The 24,525-nt window shown below is 51.7% G+C and overlaps 1 protein-coding gene across 1 annotated transcript in view; it reads left to right on the top strand.

Moving 5' to 3' along the window:
- Positions 1-4,025: 4,025 nt before the first annotated feature.
- The window catches only part of SKAP1 (src kinase associated phosphoprotein 1), a gene marked incomplete at its 5' end in the record, with an annotated part of 112,488 nt that continues 91,988 nt past the window's right edge, over positions 4,026-24,525 (top strand). The window contains 3 exons of the mRNA XM_079327812.1: positions 4,026-4,042; positions 5,643-5,907; positions 5,990-6,113. Coding sequence (XP_079183938.1) covers positions 4,026-4,042; positions 5,643-5,907; positions 5,990-6,113 — 406 coding nt within the window. The remainder of the gene's footprint in view (positions 4,043-5,642; positions 5,908-5,989; positions 6,114-24,525) is intronic.

Below are 24,525 nucleotides of genomic sequence, written 5' to 3'. Positions count from 1 at the left end.
CCTGGCCAGGTTTGGCACTTAAAACCAATTCCCAAAGAATTCCAGCCTTGTTTCGGGATGCCGGGACAGATCCAGGGAGGGAATGTGGGACTGAGGGGACTTCAGGGTGTCCTTGTCCCTCTCACAGCGACACAGGAGCCAAAGCTGGAGGCGACTTTGCTCCCGGCCTCATGGAGCGGCCACCAAATCCCCTGGGAAAAGCCAGGTGACACCAAGGCCACCCTCAGAGCACCCAGCAAGGCACAAAATCCCCCAAATTGTCCCCTGGGATGCGGGAATTGCTCTCACGCCTCATCCCTCCCTTCCCAAGGATCCCTCCCGGCAAGCAGCGAGTTCCCCGCCGCGCTTTTCACTCCCAAATTCCAGCGGAACGGCGGAAAATTCAACACCCGCTGTTCCACCGGGAACTTCCCCACAGAGCCAAGACCCCGCTTGGCTTTGGGGAGGGGGCGCCGTGCCCGCTCGCCGTGGCAGACCGGATGATTTCCGCGTGAAATCCTGGAATTCAGCCCGTTCCCAGCATTTTCCCTGCCCTCATCCCGCTAATTCCCAGCTCGGAGCTGCTCCGGGGCGCGGAGCTCGCCCCAAAATCTCTCCTGGCTGCACAAGAGGAGCCCAGCTGGCATCTCGCGGCTCCTTCCCTAAATCCTGCCTGTCACTTGTCAGAACCCAGAGCGAGAAAAGGAGAAATCCCATCTGGCCAGGCCTGCAAAAAGCAGCCGCCACTTTTTTCTCACCTCGCCGGGTGTGAACGCGCCCACGCGAGCACATGGAGACGGGAGACGGGTTCACCTCCCCAAAAATCCCGCGGATCCGGTGCCAAGGGAAGGGTCTGCACACCTGGATGCTCGCTTGGAGCCGGGAGGGGAGAAAAGCGAGGAAAAATGAGGGGCAGAGGGTGGGAAGGACAAATTCTAAATGGGATAACCGGGAAAAAAATCCCGGTGCTCTCGGCAAGTGAAAGGAAAATGAGGGGCAAAGGGTGGGAAGGACAAATTCCAGCTGGGAGAACGAGCTAAAAAATTCCCGGTGCTCTCAGAAAGTGAAGGAAAAATGAGAGGCAGAGGGTGGGAAGAACAAATTCTAAACGAGATAACCGGGAAAAAATTCCTGGTGCTCTCGGCAAGGCGAAAGAAAAATGAGGGGCAGAGGGTGGGAAGGACAAATTCCAACTGGGATAACCGGGAAAAAAAATCTTCCCGCTGCCCCCCACAAGCCAAGGAAAAATTAGGGGCTCTGGGAATGAGGGAAGGACTAATTCCAAACGGGATAACCGGGAAAAATGTCCTGCTGCTCTCGGCAAGTGAAAGAAAAATAAGGGGCAGAGAGAATGAGAAAAGCACAAATTCCAGCTGGGATAACCGGGAAAACCTTTTTCCCAATGCAGAGGGTGAGAAGGACAAATTCCAAACGGGAAAACCGGGAAAATTTTCCCGCTGCCCCTGGCTCCTTGTCCCGCCGCTGGCTGGAGACAGAGCCCGGAGCATTCCCAGCGCATGGAAAACATCCTCGGGAGGAGGAGGAGGAGGAAAAAGAGGAGGAAAAGGAGGAGGAGGAGGTCGGAGCCCTGCGTGCCCTGGCAGGGGTGGCATCCTCGGCTGGCGCAGCCGCTTGGGGACGTGCCAGCAGCTTGGGGACACGGGATAAAAATAAAGGAGAAGCGAGGCTGGCCAGGGCTCCCACAAAAACCGCTTTGTGGCCTCGTCCCCCACCCACGCGGCACAGCCAGGTCCTGGCAGCTGCCATGGGAACAGCCCGAGCCCGGAGAGGGAAACTGAGGCAGGGAAAAGAGGGGAGGGGGTGAAACCAGGGTGGGAATGGGGGGAAATCACGGTCGGGGTTGGAAAAGAGAAGGAGTTTTTCAAGGATTTTGGATGCTGGCAGCTCCAGGCGTGGATTTGGGGCCGTGACTCAGCCGTGGGGGAGCAGAGCCAAGTCCCCCCCACCCCCGAGCCCGATCCCCCACATCCTCATCCTGCCGGGAGAAGCTTTTAGGATGAGCCCAAGGCAGCAGAAGGATGAGGATCCTGGAGCCCCCATCACCCCCTCAGCTCCATCCCCATTCCCCGGAGAGATTTTGGGGATTTGGAGAACCCAGCACTGTCACCCCCCCTCCCCATGGGCACGGATATCACCCCCCCACCCCGACAAAACCGAGCTCAATCCCAATCCCAAATTCCTGAGAGGGGCAGGGAGTGGGATTGGGATCCTGCTGGGTCCGGGTGGGAGGAAAAAGTCCCAAAACAGCGCTGGAGGAATTGGAGGGCAGGGAAGTTGTGAATTCATGTGCAAAACTGCTCCGGGGATGGATGGATGGATGGATGGATGGATGGATGGATGGATGGATGGATGGATGGATGGATGGATGGATGGATGGATGGATGGATGGATGGACAGGGAAAGATCAGGAGGATCCAACTTCAGCCTTTTCTGACTCCCAGAGTTTGCTGGAATGAGCCAGGATCCCATCTCAGGGTTTGGGATTTGTTCTGATCTCCTCTCTGGACAGGCAGAGCGAAGGGCAGAGGAGCTGAGCAGGGCTGAGGAAGGGCTGGGAGGATGAGGAGGAGGAGGAGGAGGAAGGGCAGGAGGGGCAGGAGTGGACTCCCATCAGGACCAAAAATCAATTCCCTTAACAAAACCCTGAAAAAGTTCCTAAACTCATCCACAATCACAAAATCCTGGAATGGTTTGGGTGGGAAGGGACCTTAAACCCCCTCCAGTGCCACCCCCACCATGGCAGGGCCACCTCCCCCTGTCCCCTGACCTGGGACACTGCCAGGGATGGAGCAGCCACAGCAGCTCTGGGAATTCCATCCCAAAATCCCACCCAAGCTGGGACTGTGACCCTCCAGCCTGGCCTGTGGCCACCAGCAGCTGCCAGGGCAAAGCCCAGAGCTTTTGGCATCCCAAATCTTTCCCTGAGGGATGAAGGATCCAAATCGAGCCCACGGCGTCTCCCCACAAGGCTGGAATCTCCAAAGGGCTCAATTCCACGCGGGATCCCTCGGGAAGGGAATTTTTCCTGGTTTTTGAGGGTTTGGGATCACAAAAATCCCACAGCCCAGCCCCATCCTTGGCACGGGAGACCCGACCCGCCCAAATTTTGGCTCTGCCGCCCCCAGCACGGGCTGGGAGCCCATCCTGGGTGTGATATCATTGTAATTCGTGTAAAGCTGCGGAATAATGTGGAATAAGCAATGTTTGTATGAATAAAATAATCAAGAAAACTCAGAAACAACAACAACAAAAAGGAATACAGACAAAAACCACACGGATTGCTTCATCACATCCAACAAAAGCAGGGCAGCCCAAATTAACAATTAAATAGACGTAGCTTTGTCCAGGGAACACCCAAACAATCACCCACGATTAAGATAATCATGGGGAAAAACACATCTGAGTGCCCGTTTCCTTTAAACCAAGACCTGCAAGTTACATCTCAATTCCACCTTCCCGAAAACCAGAACCAGCTTCCATCAGAATTCATCATCTCCCAGAATATGGTTTTGTCCAGCCCAACGCAGTAAAAAAAAAACACAACAAAAAAAGATAAAAACCTCCGCTCCAGGCTAAAAAAACCGGTAAAAAACTGGTGGTTTTGTCAACATTGGAGGATCTGATGGGATAGAGATCAGATTTTTTGATTGTCCGTTTTTTTGATTGTGGCTATTGAGGACCGTATAAATAAATATCGCTTATTTTAATCTTATTTAATTCGGCTTAATCTCGTTTTTATCTATAACACAGGAGCTCAGCAACCCACATCAGGCAGGATTTTGGGTGGCACCGCCTGTTTGGGTGACTCCTGAGGGGAATTGGGCACTGCCAGGAGTGAGAAAAGCTGGGTGGGTGTCCCGGGAGGATGGGAATGCTCCTGGCGGGGGTGTGGAGAGAAAACCAAATTTCTGAGCACACACAGGTGCCACGTCGGTGCTTGGTCACCGCCTGCCGTGCCAGCCCGGTTAGTCACAGCTCGTTAAAAAATCAGAAAAAAAAATAAAAAAATCTCCGAGGCCTCCGAGATGCTGAAAAACGTGGGGTGAGATGCTGGCAGGATTCGCTGTCAGCCTGAGCAGCCACGGGACGCTGCGGGGACATGTGACACATGCAGGGACACCGAGCCGGAGCCTCGGGGCTTGGTGGCGCATCCCACCTCGAGACGCTGCGGGTGAGGCGGGGACAAGGCTCTGTCGCCCCCCTCGTCCCCTGGTGTCCCCTCCTGGCCCGTCGGGCACATCGGGGGCACAGCCACGTGCTGCCACCAGCGCAGTCAGAAGCTGTCCAGGCAGCGGGGGTTAGTCAAGCAAAAGGAGGGCAGCAGCAGCTGCCTGCAGCCCTGAGCCTCCTCCTCCTCCTCCTCCTCCTCCTCCTCCTCCTCCAGAGCCGGGCACAGCACAGCTCACGCCATCTGTGCCCACCTGTGAGGGGCAGGGGCCATCCCCAGGCCACCCCAGAGGTCACCTGAGAGAGATAGGGATTCTCAGCCCACCCCAGAGGTCACCTGGGTGGGACCCCAGGTTGGGCTATCTGCTCCCTTTTGGGGCAGAACCCCCGTGTGAGGGGCTGGGATCACCCTGAGGCCACTCCAGACCCCCGTGTGAGGGGCTGGGATCACCCTGAGGCCACTCCAGACCCCCCTGTGAGGGGCTGGGATCACCCTGAGGCCACTCCAGACCCCCCTGTGAGGGGCTGGGATCATCCTGAGGCCACTCCAGACCCCCGTGTGAGGGGCTGGGATCATCCTGAGGCCACTCCAGACCCCCCTGTGAGGGGCTGGGATCACCCTGAGGCCACTCCAGACCCCCCTGTGAGGGGCTGGGACCACCTCCAGCCCACCCCAGAGGTCACCCGTGTGGGACCAGGATCATCCCCAGCCTGGGCTTTCTGTCCCTTCTTGGGGCAGAACCCCTGTGCGAGGGGCTGGGACCCCCATCCATCACTCCCCAGGGCAGTGTCCACCTGTGAGGGGCTGGGACCACCCCCAGACCACTCCTAAGCCCCCTCTGAGGGGCTGGGATCACCCCCAGGCCAGTCCAGAGCCCCCAGTTTGGGGGTGGGACCACCCTGAGGTTATTCCTGAGCCCCCAATTCGGGACTGGGACCACCCCAGGCCACTCCTGTGGGTGACTGGGACCACCCCCAGACCACTCCAGAGCCCCCAATTCAGGACTGTGACCACCCTGAGGCCACTCCAGAACCCCCAGTTAGGGGCTGGGACCACCCCCAGATCACTCCAGAGCCCCCAGTTTGGGGCTGGGACCACCCCCAGATCACTCCAGAGCTCCCAATTTGGGGGTGGGACCACCCTGAGGTCCCTCCCTCTGATATGCTGAGACCATCCTGAGCCCCCAGTTCAGGGCTGGGACGACCCCCAGGCCACTCCAGAGCCCCCTCTGAGGGGCTGGGACCACCCCCAGATCACTCCAGAGCCCCCAATTGAGGACTGTGACCAACCTGAGGCCACTCTGGAGCCCCAAATTCAGGGCTGCGACCACCCCCAAGTCACCCCTCTGGGTCACTGGGACCACCCCCAGATCACTCCTAAGCCCCCTCTGAGGGGCTGGGACCACCCCCAGACTACTCCCGAGCCCCCAATTCGGAACTGTGACCACCCCCACCCCCCATCATTCCCACGCCAGATCTCCCCCCCCCCCCATCACCTGCACCCCCCGCACCCCCCACCCGCACGTCCCCCCGCTCCGTACCCACGAGCAGCGCTCTCAGCCGGTGGTCCCCGGGCTCGCTGGCTCTGCCCGGCTCCCGCAGCCTCGCCAGGGCTCGGGGGGAAGCTGCGGGGCTCGGCTTTGCCCAGCGCGGCTGCATCGCGACAGCGACAGCGACAGCGACAGCGACAGCGCGGGGGGGGCGGGGGGCGGCTCGGAGCTGCGCGACAAACGCGCGTTTGTCATGGCATCAGCTTAAGCCGGGCCGGGCATGGGCACGGCCATCGCTTCTGGCGTTTAAAGCCGCAGGCCGGGCCCGTTAGGCCGGGTCTAAGCTGCGGGAGCGGGCGGGGCGGGCGCTGCTGGTGAGCGCGGGGTCGTTACCGAACGCGCGCGCGGGGAGGGCGGCGCGACACGAGCGACAGCGACAGGCGCGGGAACAGCGCGGTGGCTGTCACCGCACGGTGTGACACTGTCACTGTCACCTCACAGTGTGACACTGTCACCTGAAAGCCAGCCCCAATACCGGCACCTCACAGCCTGTGTGTCACTCTCAGTGTCACTGTCACCTCACAGCCAGTGTGTCACTGTCACTGTCACCTCACAGTGTGACATTGTCACCTCACAGCCAGTGTGTCACTGTCACTGTCACCTCACAGCCAGTGTGTCACTGTCACTGTCACCTCGCAGTGTGACACTGTCACCTCTAAACCAGCCCCAATACTGGCACCTCACAGCCAGTGTGTCACTGTCAGTGTCACTGTCACCTCACAGTGTGACACTGTCACCTCAAAACCAGCCCCGACACCATTACCTCACAGTGTGCCACTGTCACCTCACAGTGTGCCACTGTCTCTGTCACTGTCGCCTCACAGCCAGTGTGCCACTGTCACTCTAACCTCACACAGTGTGCCACTGACACCTCAAAACCAGCCCCAAAATTGTCACCTCAAAATCAGCCCCGACACTGTCATCTCAAAACCAATGCCACCACCGTCACCTCACAACCATTACTGCCATTGTCACCTCACAGCCAGTGTGCCACTGTCACCTCAAAACCAGCCCTGACATTGTCACCTCACAGCCAGTGTGCCACTGTCACCTCCCAGCTGGTGTGTCACTGTCACCTCACAGTGTGACACTGTCACTGTCACCTCACAGTGTGACACTGTCACCTCAAAACCAGCCCAAATACTGTCACCTCACAACCAGTGTGTCACTGTCACTGTCACTGTCACTTCACAGCCAGTGTGTCACTGTCACTGTCACCTCACAGTGTGTCACTGTCACTGTCACCTTACAATGTGCCACTGTCGCCTCCAAGCTGGTGTGTCACCCTCACCTCACAATATGACACTGTCACCTCAAAACCAGCCCAAATACTGTCACCTCACAGTGTGTCACTGTCACTGTCACCTTACAGTGTGCCACTGTCACTGTCACCTCACAGCCAGTGTGTCAGTGTCACTGTCACCTCACAGTGTGTTACTGTCACTGTCACCTCACAGACAGTGTGTCACTGTCACTGTCACCTCACAGTGTGTCACCATCACTGTCACTGTCACCGTCACTGTCACTGTCACTGTCACCTCACAGCCAGTGTGTCACTGTCACTGTCACCTCACACTGTCACTGTCACTGTCACTGTCACCGTCACTGTCACTGTCACTGTCACTGTCACTGTCGCTGTCACCTCCCAGTGTGCCGCTGTCACCTCAAAACCAGGATGGGATGGACCATTCCCAAATTTCCCAATTTGGGGAGATCACCCCAAAGGAAGGAGGAGCAGGCAGTGAACACCTGGCTGATTGAACCCCCCCTGCTCCCACATTTCGGGGGTTCGAGCCCCACGTTGGGCGCCAATTGATTAATTTTTTTGGTTTGGGGTAAATTCAGGAGAAAATTTTTTAATTTGTGTTTTTTTAGGATGTAGATTTAAGTTAAATTGATTTTGGGGAAATATTTTTTTGCAGAGAAGTGGAAAAAACCCTCTGTTTACTTAATAGGTAAAATATTTTTTAGTATAAAAATAAATAATATTAAACAGTAACTTTTTTTTTAAGATATTATAAATTTAGAAAAGTTTTTTTTTTGTGAGTTATAATTTGATTTATTTAGTTTTTTATTATTTTTTTGGTGTTGGGAAATGTTGTGGTTTAGGTTAGGTTTTAGCAGGTTATGGGTGTGAGTTTTTGGTGGTTTTTTTTGTTTTGTTTTTAGAGTAGGTTTGAATAATTTGAATAAACAGCACGATGTCCCCCCAAAGGGACCCCAAACCCAACCTGACCCCACAGGGCTGTGACCCCCCAGTGTCACGGGGTCCCTCCAGTCCCAACCCTGATGCAAAGCCAGCTCCACTCCAATTCCAATCCCAATCCCAATCCCAATCCCAATCCCAATTCCAATTCCAATTCCAATCCCAATTCCAATCCCAATCCCAATCCCAATTCCAATTCCAATTCCAATTCCAATTCCAATTCCAATCCCAATCCCAACCCCAATTTCAATTCCAATCCCAATCCCAGTCCCAATCCGAATCCCAATTCCAATTTTAATTCCAATCCCAATCCCAGTCCCAATTCCAATTCCAATTCCAATTTCAATTCCAATTCCAATCCCAATCCCAATCCCAATTCCAATTCCAATTCCAATTCCAATTTCAATTCCAATTCCAATTCCAATCCCAATTCCAATTCCAATTCCAATCCCAATCCCAGTCCCAATCCGAATCCCAATTCCAATTTTAATTCCAATCCCAATCCCAATCCCAATTCCAATCCCAATTCCAATTCCAATTCCAATTCCAATTCCAATTCCAATTCCAATCCCAATTCCAATCCCAATCCGAATCCCAATTCCAATTTTAATTCCAATTCCAATCCCAATCCCAGTCCCAATCCCAATCCCAATCTCAATCCCAATTCCAATCCCAATTCCAATTCCAATTCCAATTCCAATCCCAATTCCAATTCCAATTTTTTTTCCTTGAGCTTTGACTCAGGTGAGAATTCAGTGGGTTGGATTTTCCCTATTTTTTTAACGCTGGGGAAACTGAGTCAGGGATGGAACAGAACCCAGGGGAAGAAGGGAGAAATTCCAGAGCCTCCAGTTCCAGCCTGGAGCTTTTCCAGGCTCTCCAGCTGTGAGTCACAGCTGGCACAGGCGACACTCACGACATGAGGAACATTCCCAAAAAATCCCTTTTCCTCCCAGCTGAGCCCTCCTGGATCTGCTTCCCGCACCCCACACGCACCACGGGGGATTTTTCATTTTTTTCCCTTCTTTTCTCCCTCATTTTGGGGCAGAGGGAAGAATTTTCTGCATGTTTATGTCCTGTTAATATCCAGTATTATTCATGTGAGGTTGATTTCTGCCTGGAGGAGAGGTGGGGATTGCTTAAAAGAAAATAAGAAAAAAAAAACTGGAAAAAAGGAAAAGAAAGGGGGGGGGGAAAGCGAGAAAAAAAGAAGGAATAAAAAGGAAAAAGGGGGGAAAAAGGGGAAAAATAAAAAGGGAAAATGGAGAAAAAACGAAAAAAAAGGAAAAAAGAAAGAAAAAAAAGGAGGGAAACATTTGGATTTAAAACCAAACATGTGTTTTTTCCCCCACTTTGGGCTGTCCCAAAGCTGGTGACAGCCCCGGGCAGGGTGGTGACAAATGTGTCACCTCACCGCTGGTGACACCGCGGCGTGTCCGGGAGGCAATTCCCAGGAAAAAGCCGCTAAAAGCAGCTCAAGGTGAGAACATCTGCATCCACACCTGGGAGCCCGGACACGATTTTGGTCTCAGCAGCTCCTGGGGAGCCGCGTGCGGCGGGGTGAGGATGTTCCGTTCATTCCATGTTCCATTCCCTGATCCATTCCTGTTCCATTCCTGTTCTATTCCCTCTCCATCCCTGTTCCATTCCTGATCCATTCCTGTTCCATTCCTGTTCCATTCCCTGCTCCATTCCTGTTCCATTCCTGTTCCATTCCCTGATCCATTCCTGTTCCATTCCTGTTCTATTCCTGATCCATTCCTGTTCCATTCCCTCTCCATCCCTGTTCCATCCCTGTTCCATCCCCTGTTCCATTCCCACTCCATTCCTGCTCCATCCCTGTTCCATCCCTGTTCCATTCCTGCTCCATTCCTGCTCCTGTTCCATCCCTGTTCCGTTCTTGCTCCATTCCCTGTTCCATTCCTGTTCCATTCCCTGTTCCATTCCTGTTCCATTCCATGTTCCATTCCTATTCTATTCCTGCTCCATTCTCTGTTCCATTCCCTGTTCCATCCCTGTTCCATTCCCTGTTCCATCCCTGTTCCATTCCCTGTTCCATTCCCATTCCATCCCTGTTCCATTCCCTGTTCCATCCCTGTTCCATTCCCTGTTCCATTCCTGTTCCATTCCATGTTCCATTCCTATTCTATTCCTGCTCCACCCCTGTTCCATCCCTGTTCCATTCCCTGTTCCATTCCCTGTTCCATCCCTGTTCCATTCCCTGTTCCATTCCTTTTCCATTGTTTTCCCATTCCTGTTCCATTCCTTTTCAATTCTCTGTTCCATTCCTTTTCCATTCTCTTCCCATTCCTTTTTCATTCCCTCCCCATTCCTTTCCCATTCCTTTCTCATTCCTTTGCCATTCCTTTTCCATTCCTTTTCCATTCTCTTCCCATTCCTTTTTCATTCCCTCCCCATTCCTTTCCCATTCCTTTCTCATTCCTTTGCCATTCCTTTCTCATTCCTTTCCCATTCCTGTTCCATTCAGTCCCCATTCCTTTCCCCTTCCTTTCCCATTCCTTTCCCGTTCCTTTCCCATTCCTTTCCCATCCCTGTTCCATCCCCTCTCCCATCTCCCCCCATCCCCATCCCATCCCCCTGCCATTCCCGGAGCTCCCCCAGCCCCCCCGGGGCAGCACAATGGGAACAGTGGGACACTCAGGGGCCGGGAATGCGGCGCAGACAGCGGGGCTTTGTGCCCGCCGCGCCGGGGCAGCGCCGAGTCTATCGAGCAATATTCGCACATGCGGTGGCCTCGCACCGGGGCACAGAGCGGCCTTTGTGTCACCAGAGCTCGGGGACAAACGGAGAGGGAGGGACAAAGGGGGAGGAGCGGGATGTGCCAGGCCAGGGATGCTCCGGAGGGACAGGGCGGGGAGCCGGGAGGGGCTGGAGCTCGAAATAAACTCGGCCGTGGATGGGTCAGCCCGTGCCTAGCACGGGTTAGGGTGGGGTGGTGCCAGGTGGGGATGGATGTGCCCATTCCCAAATTTTGTGCCAGGTGGGAATTGATGTGCCGACTCCCAAATTTTGTGCCAGGTGGGAATTGATGTGCCCATTCCTGGATACCAGTGCCAGATCGGGATGGATGTGCTCATTCCCAAATTTTGTGCCAGGTGGGGATGGATGTGCCCATTCCCAAATTTTGTGCCAGGTGGGGATGGATGTGCCCACTCCCAAATTTTCTGCCAGGGGGGAATTGATGTGCCCATTCCTGGATACCAGTGCCAGGTGGGGATGGATGTGCCCATTCCCAAATTTTGTGCCAGGTGGGAATTGATGTGCCCATTCATGGATGTTGATGCCAGGTGGGGATAGATGTGCCCACTCCCAAATATTATGCCAGGTTCGATTGGATGTGCCCACTCCCAAATTTTGTGCCAGGTAGGAATAGATGTGCCCATTCCCAAATTTTGTGCCAGGTTCGATTGGATGTGCCCGATTCGGGGCAGGATGTGGGATTGGAGCTTTTCCCCGTGCAGACAGACAGACGGACAGACAGACAGACAGAGCCTTTCCCGGCTGTCCGCAGGCACTGGGAGCAGGAGGCGGCTCGACCCCTCGCTTATGGTTTAAACTGGGCTCCGATAAAAGCTTTAAAACCTCGCCTAGGGCTGGGAGTTGTGGTTTAAACTGGGCGCGGTGGATGGGGTGAGAAAATGGGAATTGGGGGGAAAAACGGGAGAAGGAAGCAGGAAATGAGAATTTGGGGATGTTGGGGAGTTTTTGTGGGAGAGGGAAGCAGGAAATGAGGGATTGGCGGATTTAGGGGAATTTTTGTGGTTTTGTATAAGGATTTCGCGCTGATAAAAAGAATAATTTGGGGTGTTTGTTGAGCGGACAAGAAAAATCTCTTCCGCTCGGAGGTTGCGAGTCCCTGTACTAAAGGAACCGAGTGAAACGGCGGAAAATAAAACTCCTTAAAGACCTTTTGGCACCGCGCGATCCCAGCCGAAGGAACTGCAGATCCTGATCAAACCCAGCCAAGTTCTTAAATCACATACCAAAAAAAAAAAAAAAAACCCCAAAAAAAAGAAAGAAAACCCAAAAAACTCCTCAAAGCCCGAGAGCAGAAGCCGGAGGTGTCTCGGCTCAGCCTGCTCACATCTGCCGAGCCTGGCACAGGCGGGATCTGCCAAGCTCTGCCAGGTGGAGCCGAGGCAATTTTGGCACCTCCGGGTCCCCTCCAGCCTCCCACGGCCCCTCTCGCATCCCAAGCTGTTCCCGCGGCCGCCCCGGCACCCTCTGGATGGATCCTTGCATTCGGGGTTTTGCTCCCCAGCTGGTGACGGAACCCAAACCCTCCTGGAGAAACGGGAAGCGAGAATTTGTTCCCCGGAGCCGAGCGGAGCCTGGCAAAACCTCCCGGGGCTGCGGCGACACCTCCGGGACCGCGGCTGGCACCCGGCGCCCACCCGGTGCCCTGGCACGGCCCCAAATCCCGCTGCTCCAAAACCCTTTTCCCGTTTTTTTCCTTTGCTCACTTTGCTCAGCGCGGAGGCGAAGGATCGGCCTCAGGATGGGGAGATGTGCCCGGTTCTGCCTTAAAATATCCCCCAAATCTATCCGCGGGGAGGGAGAAGCGCCAGGAGCAGCTGCGGCAGCGCTGGATGCGGGGTGGAGATTTTTGGAGAGAGGAAAAGGCTCGGCCAGGGCAGCGCTGGGATTTTTGGGGGAAAAAAATTCTCTGTTCGCGGAGTTTTGGGGTGACTGGAAGGATCCCATGAGGGTTTGGGGTGGAGGGGTTCACATAATTCCCAGCTCTGCGTTGGTCAGGGACAATTCTGCTCTCCCAGCGTGAATTTGGACATTCCAGGGATGAGGCAGCCGCAGATTTTCTCCCGTTTTAGGGCAGGAAAATCCCAAAATGTCACAGGAAGCTTCAAAGCTCCTGATCGTGCCACTGCCGGGCTGTCGCTGTCCCCTCCAGGTGACAATCCTGCCACACCTGGGAGCTGCTCTCATGCTGCTGGACAGCCAAACCTCACCTGAATTCAAAAATTCCATTTATTCCCTCCGGATTTAACCATTTTTAGAGCCTTAAAAAAAGCCCCGGCGGTTTTCCAGGCGTTTTGGCAGCTCCTAGCTCCATCCCCTGGGGACCCCCAGCAGGTCCCACCTCACCTGGGGACCTCTGCTCTTCCTCCAAACGCAGCTTTGGGATTTCAAACAAAATCCGGAGCTGCTCCCGGTGCCAAAACCAGCGGTAAAATGACATTTCCTGACCTCTCCCCGCTCTCTTTACCCGTTTAGAAACTGCAGGAGGGAGCGATTTAAAGGCATCCGAGAGCAATTCTTAAATTAACGATTTACAAATGGCTTAATTGAGGTCCTGGTCCGGCTCTTTGCAGCGGAGAGGTTCTGAATCATCGCTGTTTGTTGGGTTTTATTGCGAATTTCCGGCCCTGGGCTCCTATTAAAGCTTTAAAACCTCGCCTAGGGCTGGGAGTTGTGGTTTAAACTGGGCGCGGAGGAAAAGGGAACTGGGGAAAAATGGGAGAGGCAAGCAGAAAATGAGGATTTGGGGGAGTTTTAGTGGGTTTCTAAAAGGATTTTGCGATGATAAAAACAAAATTTGGGGGTTTGGAGGGTGGGGAAGTTCAGCCCTGTGGTTCGGGGTGAGGGATTCCTGCTGAGAGAGGGATTTGGGGTTTTATGGGGAAAAAGGAACTCGGGCAGAGCTTGGAGCGCCCTGGGGTGCTGGGAGGGGTCCTGTCCTTGGAATGGGATCAACTTGGAGGTCCCAAATCCTCCTGGGATTCCAGAATTTGGGATGACCTTTGGGGTCCCAAATCCTTCTGGGATTCCAGAATTTGGGATGAGCTTTGGGGTCCCAAATCCTCCTGGGATTCCAGAATTTGGGATGAGCTTTGGGGTCCCAAATCCTTCTGGGATTCCAGAATTTGGGATGAGCTTTGAGGTCCCAAATCCTCTTGAGATTACAGAATTTGGGATGAGCTTTGGAGTCCCGAATCCTCCTGGGATTCCAGAATTTGGGATGAGCTTTGGGGTCCCAAATCCTTCTGGGATTCCAGAATTTAGGATGAGCTTTGGGGTCCCAAATCCTTGTGGGATTCCAGAATTTGGGATGAGCTTTGGGGTCCCAAATCCTTCTGGGATTCCAGAATTTGGGATGAGCTTTGGGGTCCCAAATCCTTCTGGGACTCCAGAATTTGGGATGAGCTTTGGGGCCCCAAATCCTTCTGGGATTCCAGAATTTGGGATGAGCTTTGGGGTCCCAAATCCTCCTGGAATTCCAGAATTTGGGATGAGCTTTGAGTTTTTGAACCGGGAATGGCTGGAAGTTTCTGGGAGGGGATAGAAAGAACCAGGAATGTCTGGAAGGAACTGGGAGAGGATGGAAAGCGCTGGGAATGTCTGGAAGGTTCTGGGAATGTTTGGAATGCTCCGGGAAGGGATGCTCTGGGAAGGGCTGGAATTCTTGGAAAAGGGCTGGAATGTTCGGGAAGGGCTGGAATTCTTGGGGAAGGGCTGGAAAGTTCTGGGAATGGCTGGAATTCTCGGGAAGGGCTGGAATTCTTGGGGAAGGGCTGGAAAGTTCTGGGAATGGCTGGAATTCTTCACGAAGGGCTGGAATTCTCGGGGAAGGGATGGAATGCTCCGGGAACGGCTGGAATGCTCGGGGAAGGTCTGGAATGCTCCAGGAATGGCTGGAAGGTTCTGGGAATGGCTGGAATTCTCGGGGAATAGCTGGAATTCTCGGGGAATACCTGGGATGCTCCAGGAAGGGCTGGGATGCTCCAGGAAGGTCTGGAAGGTACCGGGAAGTGGCTGGAATTCTCAGGGAGGGGCTGGGATGCTCGGGAAGGGCTGGAATGCTCCGGGAAGGGCTGGAAGGTTTTGGAATGGCTGGAATTCTCGGGGTAGGGATGGAATGCTCCGGGAATGGCTGGAATTCTCAGGGAAGGGCTGGAATTCTCGGGGAAGGTCTGGAATGCTCCGGGAATGGCTGGAATTCTCGGGAAGGGCTGAAATGCTCCGGGAATGGCTGGAATTCTCGGGGAAGGGCTGGAATTCTCAGGGAATGGCTGGAATTCTCAGGGAAGAGCTGGAAGCTCTCTCCGGCAGCCAAGGCCGCTCCCGCCCGCTGCAGCTCCTGCGCTCGGCTCTGATTGCGGCGCATCAGAGGGAAATTATCGGCGCGGTAATTATCGGTGCGGTAATTATCGGCGCGGTAATTATCGGCGCGGCTCTGACGAGGCTGCAGCCGTCAGGCGGCTCTGGCAGGAGCTGCCGGCGCCCCGCGGGGGGCTGGGGCCGCATCCTCTCCCCCCGCTCCCCAATCTATTTTGGGATCTCTCGGCGCTGCCCCGGCCCCCGGACACCTGCTCATCCCACGGGATGGAAAAGCGGCTCCACCACCCTCGGCTGCCCGGGAGCTCCTGTGGAATTTCCAGATAGGAATTATTCTTTTTTCCACCCAGGTATTATTCTTTTTTCCACCTGGGTATTATTTTTTTTTTTTTCCACCTGGGTATTATTCTTTTTCCCACCTGTGTATTATTATTTTTTTTTTCCATCCGGGTATTATTTTTCCCACCTGGGTATTATTTTTTTTTTTTTCCACCTGGGTATTATTCTTTTTCCCACCTGGGTATTATTTTTTTTTTTCCATCCGGCTATTATTTTTCCCACCTGGGTATTATTTTTTTTTTTTTCATCCGGGTATTATTTATTTTTCCCACCTGGGTATTATTTTTTTTTTTCCCATCCGGGTATTATTCTTTTTTCCACCTGGGTATTATTTTTTTTTTATCCACACGGGAATTTTTTTTCCCGGGATTTTCACTACTCCCCGCATGGATCACCTGTAGCATCACCCCAAAATTTCCGTCAGGAAGGGTTTGGGAGGGTCTGTTGCTCATTCCAAAGGATGGAAAAGCGGCTCCATCCCCCCTCAGGTTCCCGGAGCTCCAGGGGAAATTTCCACATGGGAATTATTCTTTTTTTCACCCAGGTATTATTCTTTTTTCCACCCGGGTATTATTATTTTTTCCACTCAGGAATTTTTTTTTTTTTCCACACGGGAATTTTTTACCCGGGAATTTCACTACTCCCCGCATGGATCACCTGTAGCATCACCCCAAAATTCCTGTCGGGAAGAGTTTTTTGGGATGGACATTCCCTGTCTTTGGGACGGGAACATTCCCTGTTGTCCCCACCCGGGATGGGGACAATCTTTCCTGTGTCCCACGGATTTGGGGACAACCCTTTCCCCTCTCTCAGGGTGTTTGGGGACAATCCTTCCCCTGTCCCATGGGATCGAGGACACTCCTTTCCTTGTCCCATGGGGTTGGGGACACTCCTGCCGTGTCTCACTGGGCTGGGGACACTTTCCCCTGTCCCATGGGGTTGGGGACATTCCCTGTCTCTATGGGATAGGGACACTTCCTCCCTTTCCCACCGAGATGGGGACAAAATTCCTCTGTCCCACTGGGATGGGGACAATTCCCTCTCCCATGGGAATGGGGACATTCCCTGTCCCACCAGAACAGGACATTTTGTTATCCCAGTGGGATGGGGACAAAATTCCAGGGTTCTACAGGGTTGGGGACAACCCTTCCCTTGTCCCATGGGATTGGGGACATTCCCTGTCCCACTGGGATGGGGACATTCCCTGTCCCGGGTTTGGGGACATTTCCTGTCCCGCGGGTTTGGGGACATTCCCTGTCCCGGGTTTGGGGACATTCCCTGTCCCACTGGGATGGGGACATTCCCTGTCCCACCAGAACAGGACATTTTGTTATCCCAGTGGGATGGGGACAAAATTCCAGGGTTCTACAGGGTTGGGGACAACCCTTCCCTTGTCCCATGGGATTGGGGACATTCCCTGTCCCACTGGGATGGGGACATTTCCTGTCCCACGGGTTTGGGGACATTCCCTGTCCCACGGGTTTGGGGACATTCCCTGTCCCACGGGTTTGGGGACAGCCCTTCCCCTGTCCCAGGGGACTCAGTGCCACCTGCCACACCCTGTCCCCCTCTCTGGCAGGGCCATTCCCACATTTCCCACACAGAATTCCCGGCTCACCCCACCCTGGACATTTCCCTCCAACACACCCCAGCCTCCTCCAGCAAGACTTTGGTGACAAAACCCGAGGACTTTTGGGGACAAAAGCCACCTCCACCCCCTCCCTTGCTGCCTGAAGGGTTTTTCCGGGCAGGAACGCGGGGATAAAAGCGGCGCCGGTTTCCTCCAGGTGTTCACAAACCTCGGGAAGGGTCAGGACTCGCTTTGGGGCAGGGAGACAAAACTCGTTAATGTCCCCATTAGCGGTGGCCTCGCTGTCGCTGTCACCTCCGCCGGGGCGCGGCGGCGCTTTCATCCCCCCAGACAGAGGCGGAACAGACGGGAGGCAGGGAAGATGCTCCAAAGGGTCGGGAAAAGGGGATTTTTTTCCGTCCTTCCCTCCGCAATCCCACAGAACGGTCCCTGTGATGTCACCCTGGCACTCGTGAGTCACTGAGGGTTTGTGGTCCCTGGTTTGGGGGGGAAAAGGGTCAGGAGGGGTTTTGCTGGTTGGAAAAGAGTCCCCAATTCTCAGAGATCCTACAAATCCTACACTCAGCCCTCTGCCGAGCTTCCTGTGGGGGGTTGGACAGGCCCAGGAGCTGCCTGATCCCTTCGACTGGATCACAGAGGATCATCAGCACTGAATCCCAAAAAACATTGTCACTGAATCCCAAAAACCATCACCACTGAATCCCAAAAACCATCACCACTGAATCCCAAAAAGCATCACCACTGAATCCCAAAAGCCATCACCAGTGAATCCCAAAAACCATTGCCAGTGAATCCCAAAATCCATCACCACTGAATCCCAAAAACCATCACCATTGAATCCCAAAAACCATTGCCAGTGAATCCCAAAATCCATCACCACTGAATCCCAAAAACCATCACCATTGAATCCCAAATAGTCACCATTGAATCCCCAAAAAGCATCACTGAATCCCATAACTTTCACCACTGAATCCCAAAAAACATTGTCACTGAATCCCAAATAGTCACCATTGAATCCCAAAATCCATCACCACTGAATCCCAAAAACCATCACCACTGAATCCCAAAGAATCACTATTGAATCCCAAATAGTCACCATTGAATCCCAAAAAACATCACCACTGAATCCCAAAGTCACCTCTGAATCCCAGAAAACATTGCCAGTGAATTCCAAACAACATTGCAACTGAATCCCAAAAACCATCACCACTGAATCCAAAATAATTACCATTGAATCCCCAAAAAAGTCACCATTGAATCCCAAAAAACTCACCACCTAATCCCAAAAAGCATCAACACTGAATCCCATAACTGTCACCACTGAATCCCCAAAAAGTCACAATTGAGTCCCAATGAATCATCACTGAATCCCAAAAACCATCACCACTGAATCCCAAATGAGTGTCACCATTAAATCCCAAAATCCATCACCACTGGATCCCAAATAATCACCACTGAATCCCAAAAACCATTGCCAGTGAATCCTGAAAACCATCACCACTGAATCCTAAAAAAGACACCACTGAAAACATCCTAAAACCTAAACCTAAACATAAAACCCTAACCCTAAAACCTCCTAAAAACATCTCAAAAAATTGGACAGGAACCTCCAAAATATCCCAAAAAATGGGCAGGGGACTTCCTAAAAACATCCCAAAAATCGGGCTGGAACCATTAAAACATCCCCAAAAATTGGGCAGGAACCTCCTAAAACATCCCAAAATCGGGCAGGAACCTCCAAAATATCCCAAAAAATGGACAGGAACCTCTTAAAAATCCCTAAAATCAGGCTGGAATCTTTAAAATATCGCAAAAAATGGGCAGGACCCTCCTAAAAAAATCCCAAAATTGGGGCAGGAACCTCCTAAAAACATCGCAAAAATCAGGCAGGAACCTCCAAAATATCCCAAAAAATGGGCAGGAACTTCCTAAAAACATCCCAAAAATCGGGCTGGAACCATTAAAACATCTCGAATTCGGGCAGGAACCTCCTAAAAACACTTCAAAAATAAGTCAGAACCCTCTTAAAATATCCCAAAAAATCAGGCTGGAACCACTAAAACATCCCCAAATCGGGCAGGAACCTCCTAAAACATCCCAAAAAGTGAGGAGCAACCTCCTAAAAAATCCCAAAAATCGGGCTCTGGGTGCTGCCCTCACCCACCTCAGGCCAGGCTCCCGTGAAAGGGACGGGGAAAGAGCGAAAATCGTGGAATTGTGGAAAATCCAGGGAAAAGGGGAGGAATTTGCGGGCCCCTGGTACTGACCTGGAGACTTTAAACAAAGGGAACACAGTCCTGGCTTCTTCCCGCCCGCAATTCCATGGAGCCCTGGGTAGGGACAGGAAAGGAGGAGATTCATGAATGCCCACGGGAAATTCCAGCCGGGAAATTTTCATTATTAGTGGGATTTTACGGGGTTTTTTTTGTTGTTGTTGTTTTTTTTTTTTTATTATTAAAAAGAAAAAAGAATAATTATTGGTTTTTAAAAATTTATTTATTATTGGGGGATTTGGTTTAGTTTGCTCTGGGTTTGGTTTGGATTGGTTTGGTTTTGTGTTTGGTTTGGTTTGGTTTGGATTGGATTGGTTGGGTTTGGTTTGGTTTGGGTTGGGTTGGTTTGGGTTTTGTTTGGGTTTGGTTTGGTTGAATTTGGTTTGGGTTTGGTTTGGATTGGTTTGGTTTGGTTTGGTTTGGTTTGGGTTTGGGTTTAGTTTGGTTTGGTTTGGTTTTGGGTTGGGTTTGGTTTGGTTTGGGTTTGGTTTGGTTTGGATTGGTTTGGTTGGGTTTGGATTGGTTTGGTTTTGTGTTTGGTTTGGTTTGGATTGGATTGGTTGGGTTTGGTTTGGGTTTGGTTTGGTTTGGTTTGGTTTGGTTTGGTTTGGGTTTGGTTTGGTTTGGATTGGTTTGGTTGGGTTTGGTTTGGTTTGGTTTTATTTGGTTTGGTTTGGTTTGGTTTGGTTTGGGTTGGGTTTTGTTTGGGTTCGGTTTGGTTGAATTTGGTTTGGGTTTGGTTTGGATTGGTTTGGTTGGGTTTGGGTTTGGTTTTAAATTTAGTTTTCGTATTGGTTGGGTTTGGGTTGGGTTGGGTTTGGTTGAGTTTAGTTTTGGTTTGGTTTGGTTTAGTTTGGTTTGGTTGAGTTTGGTTTGGGTTTGGTTTGGTTTGGTTTGGTTTGGTTTGGTTTTGGGTTGTGTTTGGTTTGATTTGGTTTTATTTGGTTTGGTTTGGTTTGGGTTTGGTTTGGTTTGGTTTGGTTTGGTTTGGTTTGGGTTTGGTTTGGTTTGGGTTTGGGTTGGTTTGGTTTGGTTGGCCTTGGTTTGGTTCAGTTTGGTTTGGTTTGGGTTTGGTTTGGTTTGGTTTGGTTTGGTTTGGTTTGGTTTGGTTTGGTTTTGGTTTGGGTTTGGGTTGGTTTGGTTTGGTTGGCCTTGGTTTGGTTCAGTTTGGTTTGGTTTGGTTTGGTTTGGGTTTGGTTTGGTTTGGTTTGGTTTGGTTTGGTTTGGTTTGGTTTGGTTTAGTTTGGTTTGGGTTTGGTTTGGTTTGGTTCGGTTTAGTTTGGTTTGGGTTTGGTTTGGTTTTGGTTTGGGTTTGGTTTGGTTTGGTTTGGTTTGGGTTTGGTTTGGTTTGGTTTGGTTTGGTTTGGTTTAGTTTGGTTTGGTTTGGTTTAGTTTGGTTTGGGTTTGGTTTGGTTTGGTTTGGTTTGGTTTGGTTTCGGTTTGGTTTGGTTTGGTTTGGTTTTGGTTGGGTTTGGTTTGGTTTTGGTTGGTTTTTTGTAGGGAATTTGGATGGGGGAAAGAAAAAATAATTAATCAGAACAAGAGAAACTCAGTGAAAAACCCAAAACCTGAGAGCAGAACATGGAGAGGGACGGGGAAAAGAGGGAAAATCCCACAAATCCCAGGGATTCGGGGTTGGGAATGGAATTCCCATATGTGGAAATCCATGCCTGTTTGTAGGGTGGGGGATATCCCAAAACAGGGAGGGGAATATCCTAAAATAGGGAGAGGAACATCCCAAACCAGGAAGGAGAAAATCCCAAACCAGGGAGAGGAATATCCCAAAATAAGGGGAGAAATTTCCCAAAACAGAAAGAGGAATATCCCAAAATAAGAAGTGGGATATTGTAAAACAGGGAGAGAAACGTCCCAAAACAGGGAAAGGAATATCTTAAAACTGGGAGAGGAAAATCCCAAAATAGGGAGAGGAAAATCCCAAAATAGGGAGAGGAACATCCTAAACCAGGGGGAGAAACATCCCAAAACAGGGAAGAGAATATCCCAAAATAAGGACAGAAAAATCCCAAAACAGGGAGAAAAATATCCCAAAATAGGGAGAGGAAAATCCCAAACTATGGAGAGGAAAATCCCGAAATATGGAGAGGAAAATCCCAAAATATGGAGAGGAAAATCCCAAAATAAGGAGAGGAACATCCCAAAACTGGGAAGGGAATTTCCCAAACCCGGCTGCAAACCAACCCCAAAAGATCCCACCCCACACCTGTGGGGTTTTAGCTCCAGGAGGGATTTTTTTGGGAAGAATTCAGGGGCATGGAAGGATAAAAATCATGGAATTTTTTGGGAGGTTTTGGGGGTTTTTTTTCCCTTCTGGAGAATGCACAGAAAAGATCTTTTCACCCCAAAATAAAACTGCACGGTCTCAGCATCCTCAACCCCAAAATCCCAGACCCAGTTTTGGGGTCTGACTCATCCTGACATCGTCCCCCTGAGTCACCAGGATCCTTTATTTGATATATGGGATTTTTTTTTTTGGGGAAATAGGATCACCCATGGATCCATCCCGCTCATCCTGCCAGCCCCAAATCCCAAAAATCCCCTTCCCACACCCAGTTTTGGGGTCTGACCCCATCCCCTGGCTCTGCCCCTGTGAACAACCACCATCCCATAATGATTATGGGGGAATTTGGGGTGGAAAAGAGGATTCACAGCTCCTTCTACCCCATGGATCCTGGAAAATCCCATTTCCAATCTGCTGATCCCAATTCCCCGATCCTACAAAAAATCCCAGAGCTGCTCCAAACCCTCATTTTTTGGTTTTGTGGGGTCTCAAAGCAACCAGGACAGGGCTAGAGGGGACACAGACCCCACAAAATTCCATTTTTTTGCCAGAATGATGGGAAAGGTCTCCATGACCCCAAAATCCCCGTGGGGGACTCAGAATTCCCGCTGAATCCTTGGAATAGGAAAAAAAATCCCAGCCAAACCCTTTTATCCTCATTTTCCCAGGATTTTTGGGACTTTTCCCCCCAAAAAATAAGGATTTGGGTGGCTGCTGGGGATGGATCCGAAATCTGGGTGTGACAAAATCCTCTTTGAGCGTTAAAAAAAAAAAAAAAACAAAAGCAGGGAAACAAATCCCAATAAAAAGCGTGGAATGCCAGCGGAAAATCCGTCGGAAATTCTCTTTATTCCTTTGTTCGGGTAATTGAGGAGGGGTTGAATTATTTATGGAGCGTTTTGTAACGTGCCAGAAAAACCTGCGGGAATCTCCCAGCGACACCTGAGAGGTGGAAATTCGGGAATTTCGGTGGGAAAAGAGGAAGGAGGAGGCCAAATGTGGCACTTTGGGATTTCCGGGGAGGAAGGAGCTGTCCAGTCCTGAGCTTGGGATTTTGGAGGGAAGGGGAAGGGTGGGAGTGTTTAGATTCACAGCTGGAATCGAGAATTCACAGCTGGAATCATGGATTTCCAGCTGGAATCATGGATTTCCAGTTTGAATTCCCTGCTGGAATAATGAGTTCCCAGTTGGAATAATGGATTCACATTTGGAATCAAGAATTCCCAGTTTGGAATCATGAATTCCCTGCTGGACTAATGGATTCCCAGATGGAATCGAGAATTCACAGCTGGAATTATGGATTTCCAGCTGGAATAATGGATTTCCAGTTTGGATTCCCTGCTGAAATAATGAGTTCCCACTTGGAATAATGGATTCACAGCTGGGATCACGGATTCACATCTGGAATTATGGATTTCCAGTTGAAATCAATAATTCCCAGTTGGAATCAAGAATTTCCAGCTGGAATCGTGGATTCTCAATTGGAATCATGAATTCCCAGTTTGGATTCACAGCTGGAATCAAGAATTCACAGCTGGAATCATGAATTCACATGTGGAATGATGAATTCCCTGCTGGAATTGTGAATTCCCAGGTGGAATCATGGGTTCACAGCTGGAGTCATTAATTTCCAGATGAAATGATGGATTCCCAGTTGGAAACAAGAATTCCCAGCTGGAATCACGAATTCCCAGTTGGAATAATGAATTCCTAGTTTGGATTCCCAGCTGGAATCAAGAATTCCCAGTTGGAATCATGAATTCCTAGTTTGGATTCCCAGCTGGAACAATGAATTCCCAACTGGAACCGTGAATTCCCATCTGGAATCATGAATTCCTAGATGGAACCATGAATTCCCAGCTCGGATTCCCAGCTGGAATAATGGGTTCACATCTGGAATCATGGATTCCCAGTTGGGATTTCCAGCTGGAATCAAGAATTCCCATCTGGAATCAAGAATTCCCAGCTGTGAACCATGATTCCCAGTTGGAATAATAGATTCCCAGTTGGAATAATGGATTCCCAGATGGAACTCTGGATTCCCAGCTGGAATCAAGAATTCCCAGCTGGAATCAAGGATTCCCATCTGGAATCTTGGATTCCCATCTGGAATAATGGATTCACATCTGGAATCAAGAGTTCCCATCTGGAATCTTGGATTCACATCTGGAATCTTGGATTCCCAGCCGGATCCGTGAATTCCCAGCCAGAATTCTGAATTCCCAGATTTTGATCTCAGCCTCACCTGTGCACCCTCCAACCCTGGGAACACCCGAGATTCCCAAACTTCGGATGGGAGGAAGATAAAAATTGAGGGAAAAAATCCCAATTTTCACCCTCTGGAATTTTATTGGCCGGGATGGGGCAGCCAAAAATTCCCTGGATGTCCGGGAATTGAGCCCATGGAGAATCCATCCCATGCCGAAATTCCCGCGGGGATTTTGTGGGGTTGGAATGGGGCAGGGAGCAGCAGAGGGGCGGGGCCCTGTGACACCTGGGGGGACAAAAGGGAGGCGGGAAGGATTTGGGGGAGAGGGAGGAGGAGGAGGAGGAGGGGGAGAGGGAGGGGGAGGAAGGCAGGGGAGGCTCCGCCGTCCTTGAGTGTCCTTGGGAGGATCCGCGGCTCGGGAAGGGAAAAATCCCCGAACGCTCCCGGCTTTGATCGGGGGAGGGAGGGAGGGAGGGAGGGAGGGAGGGAGGGAGGGAGGAGGGAGGGAGGGAAGAAGGGGGGGAGGGAGGGAGGGGGGGAGGGAGGGGGGAAAGGAGGGAGGGAGGGAGGAGGGAAGGAGGGAAGGAGGGAAGGAGGGAAGGAGGAAAGAGGGAAAGAGGGGAAGAGGAAAAGGGAAGAGGGAAAAAGGGAAAGAGGGGGAGGGAGGGAGGGAGGGTAGGGAGGGAGGGAGGGAGGGAGGGAGGAGGGAGGGAGGGAGGGAGGGAGGGAGGATGGAGGGAGGGAGGGAGGGAGGGAGGGAGGGGGGGGGGGGGGAGGGAGGGAGGGAGGGAGGGAG

The sequence above is a fragment of the Erithacus rubecula genome (assembly GCF_903797595.1).
Source record: "Erithacus rubecula genome assembly, chromosome: 27".
Classification (NCBI taxonomy): Eukaryota; Metazoa; Chordata; class Aves; order Passeriformes; family Muscicapidae; genus Erithacus; species Erithacus rubecula.
The sequence above is the reverse complement of the archived record's forward strand: the minus strand, read 5'-3'. Positions and strand labels throughout refer to the sequence as shown.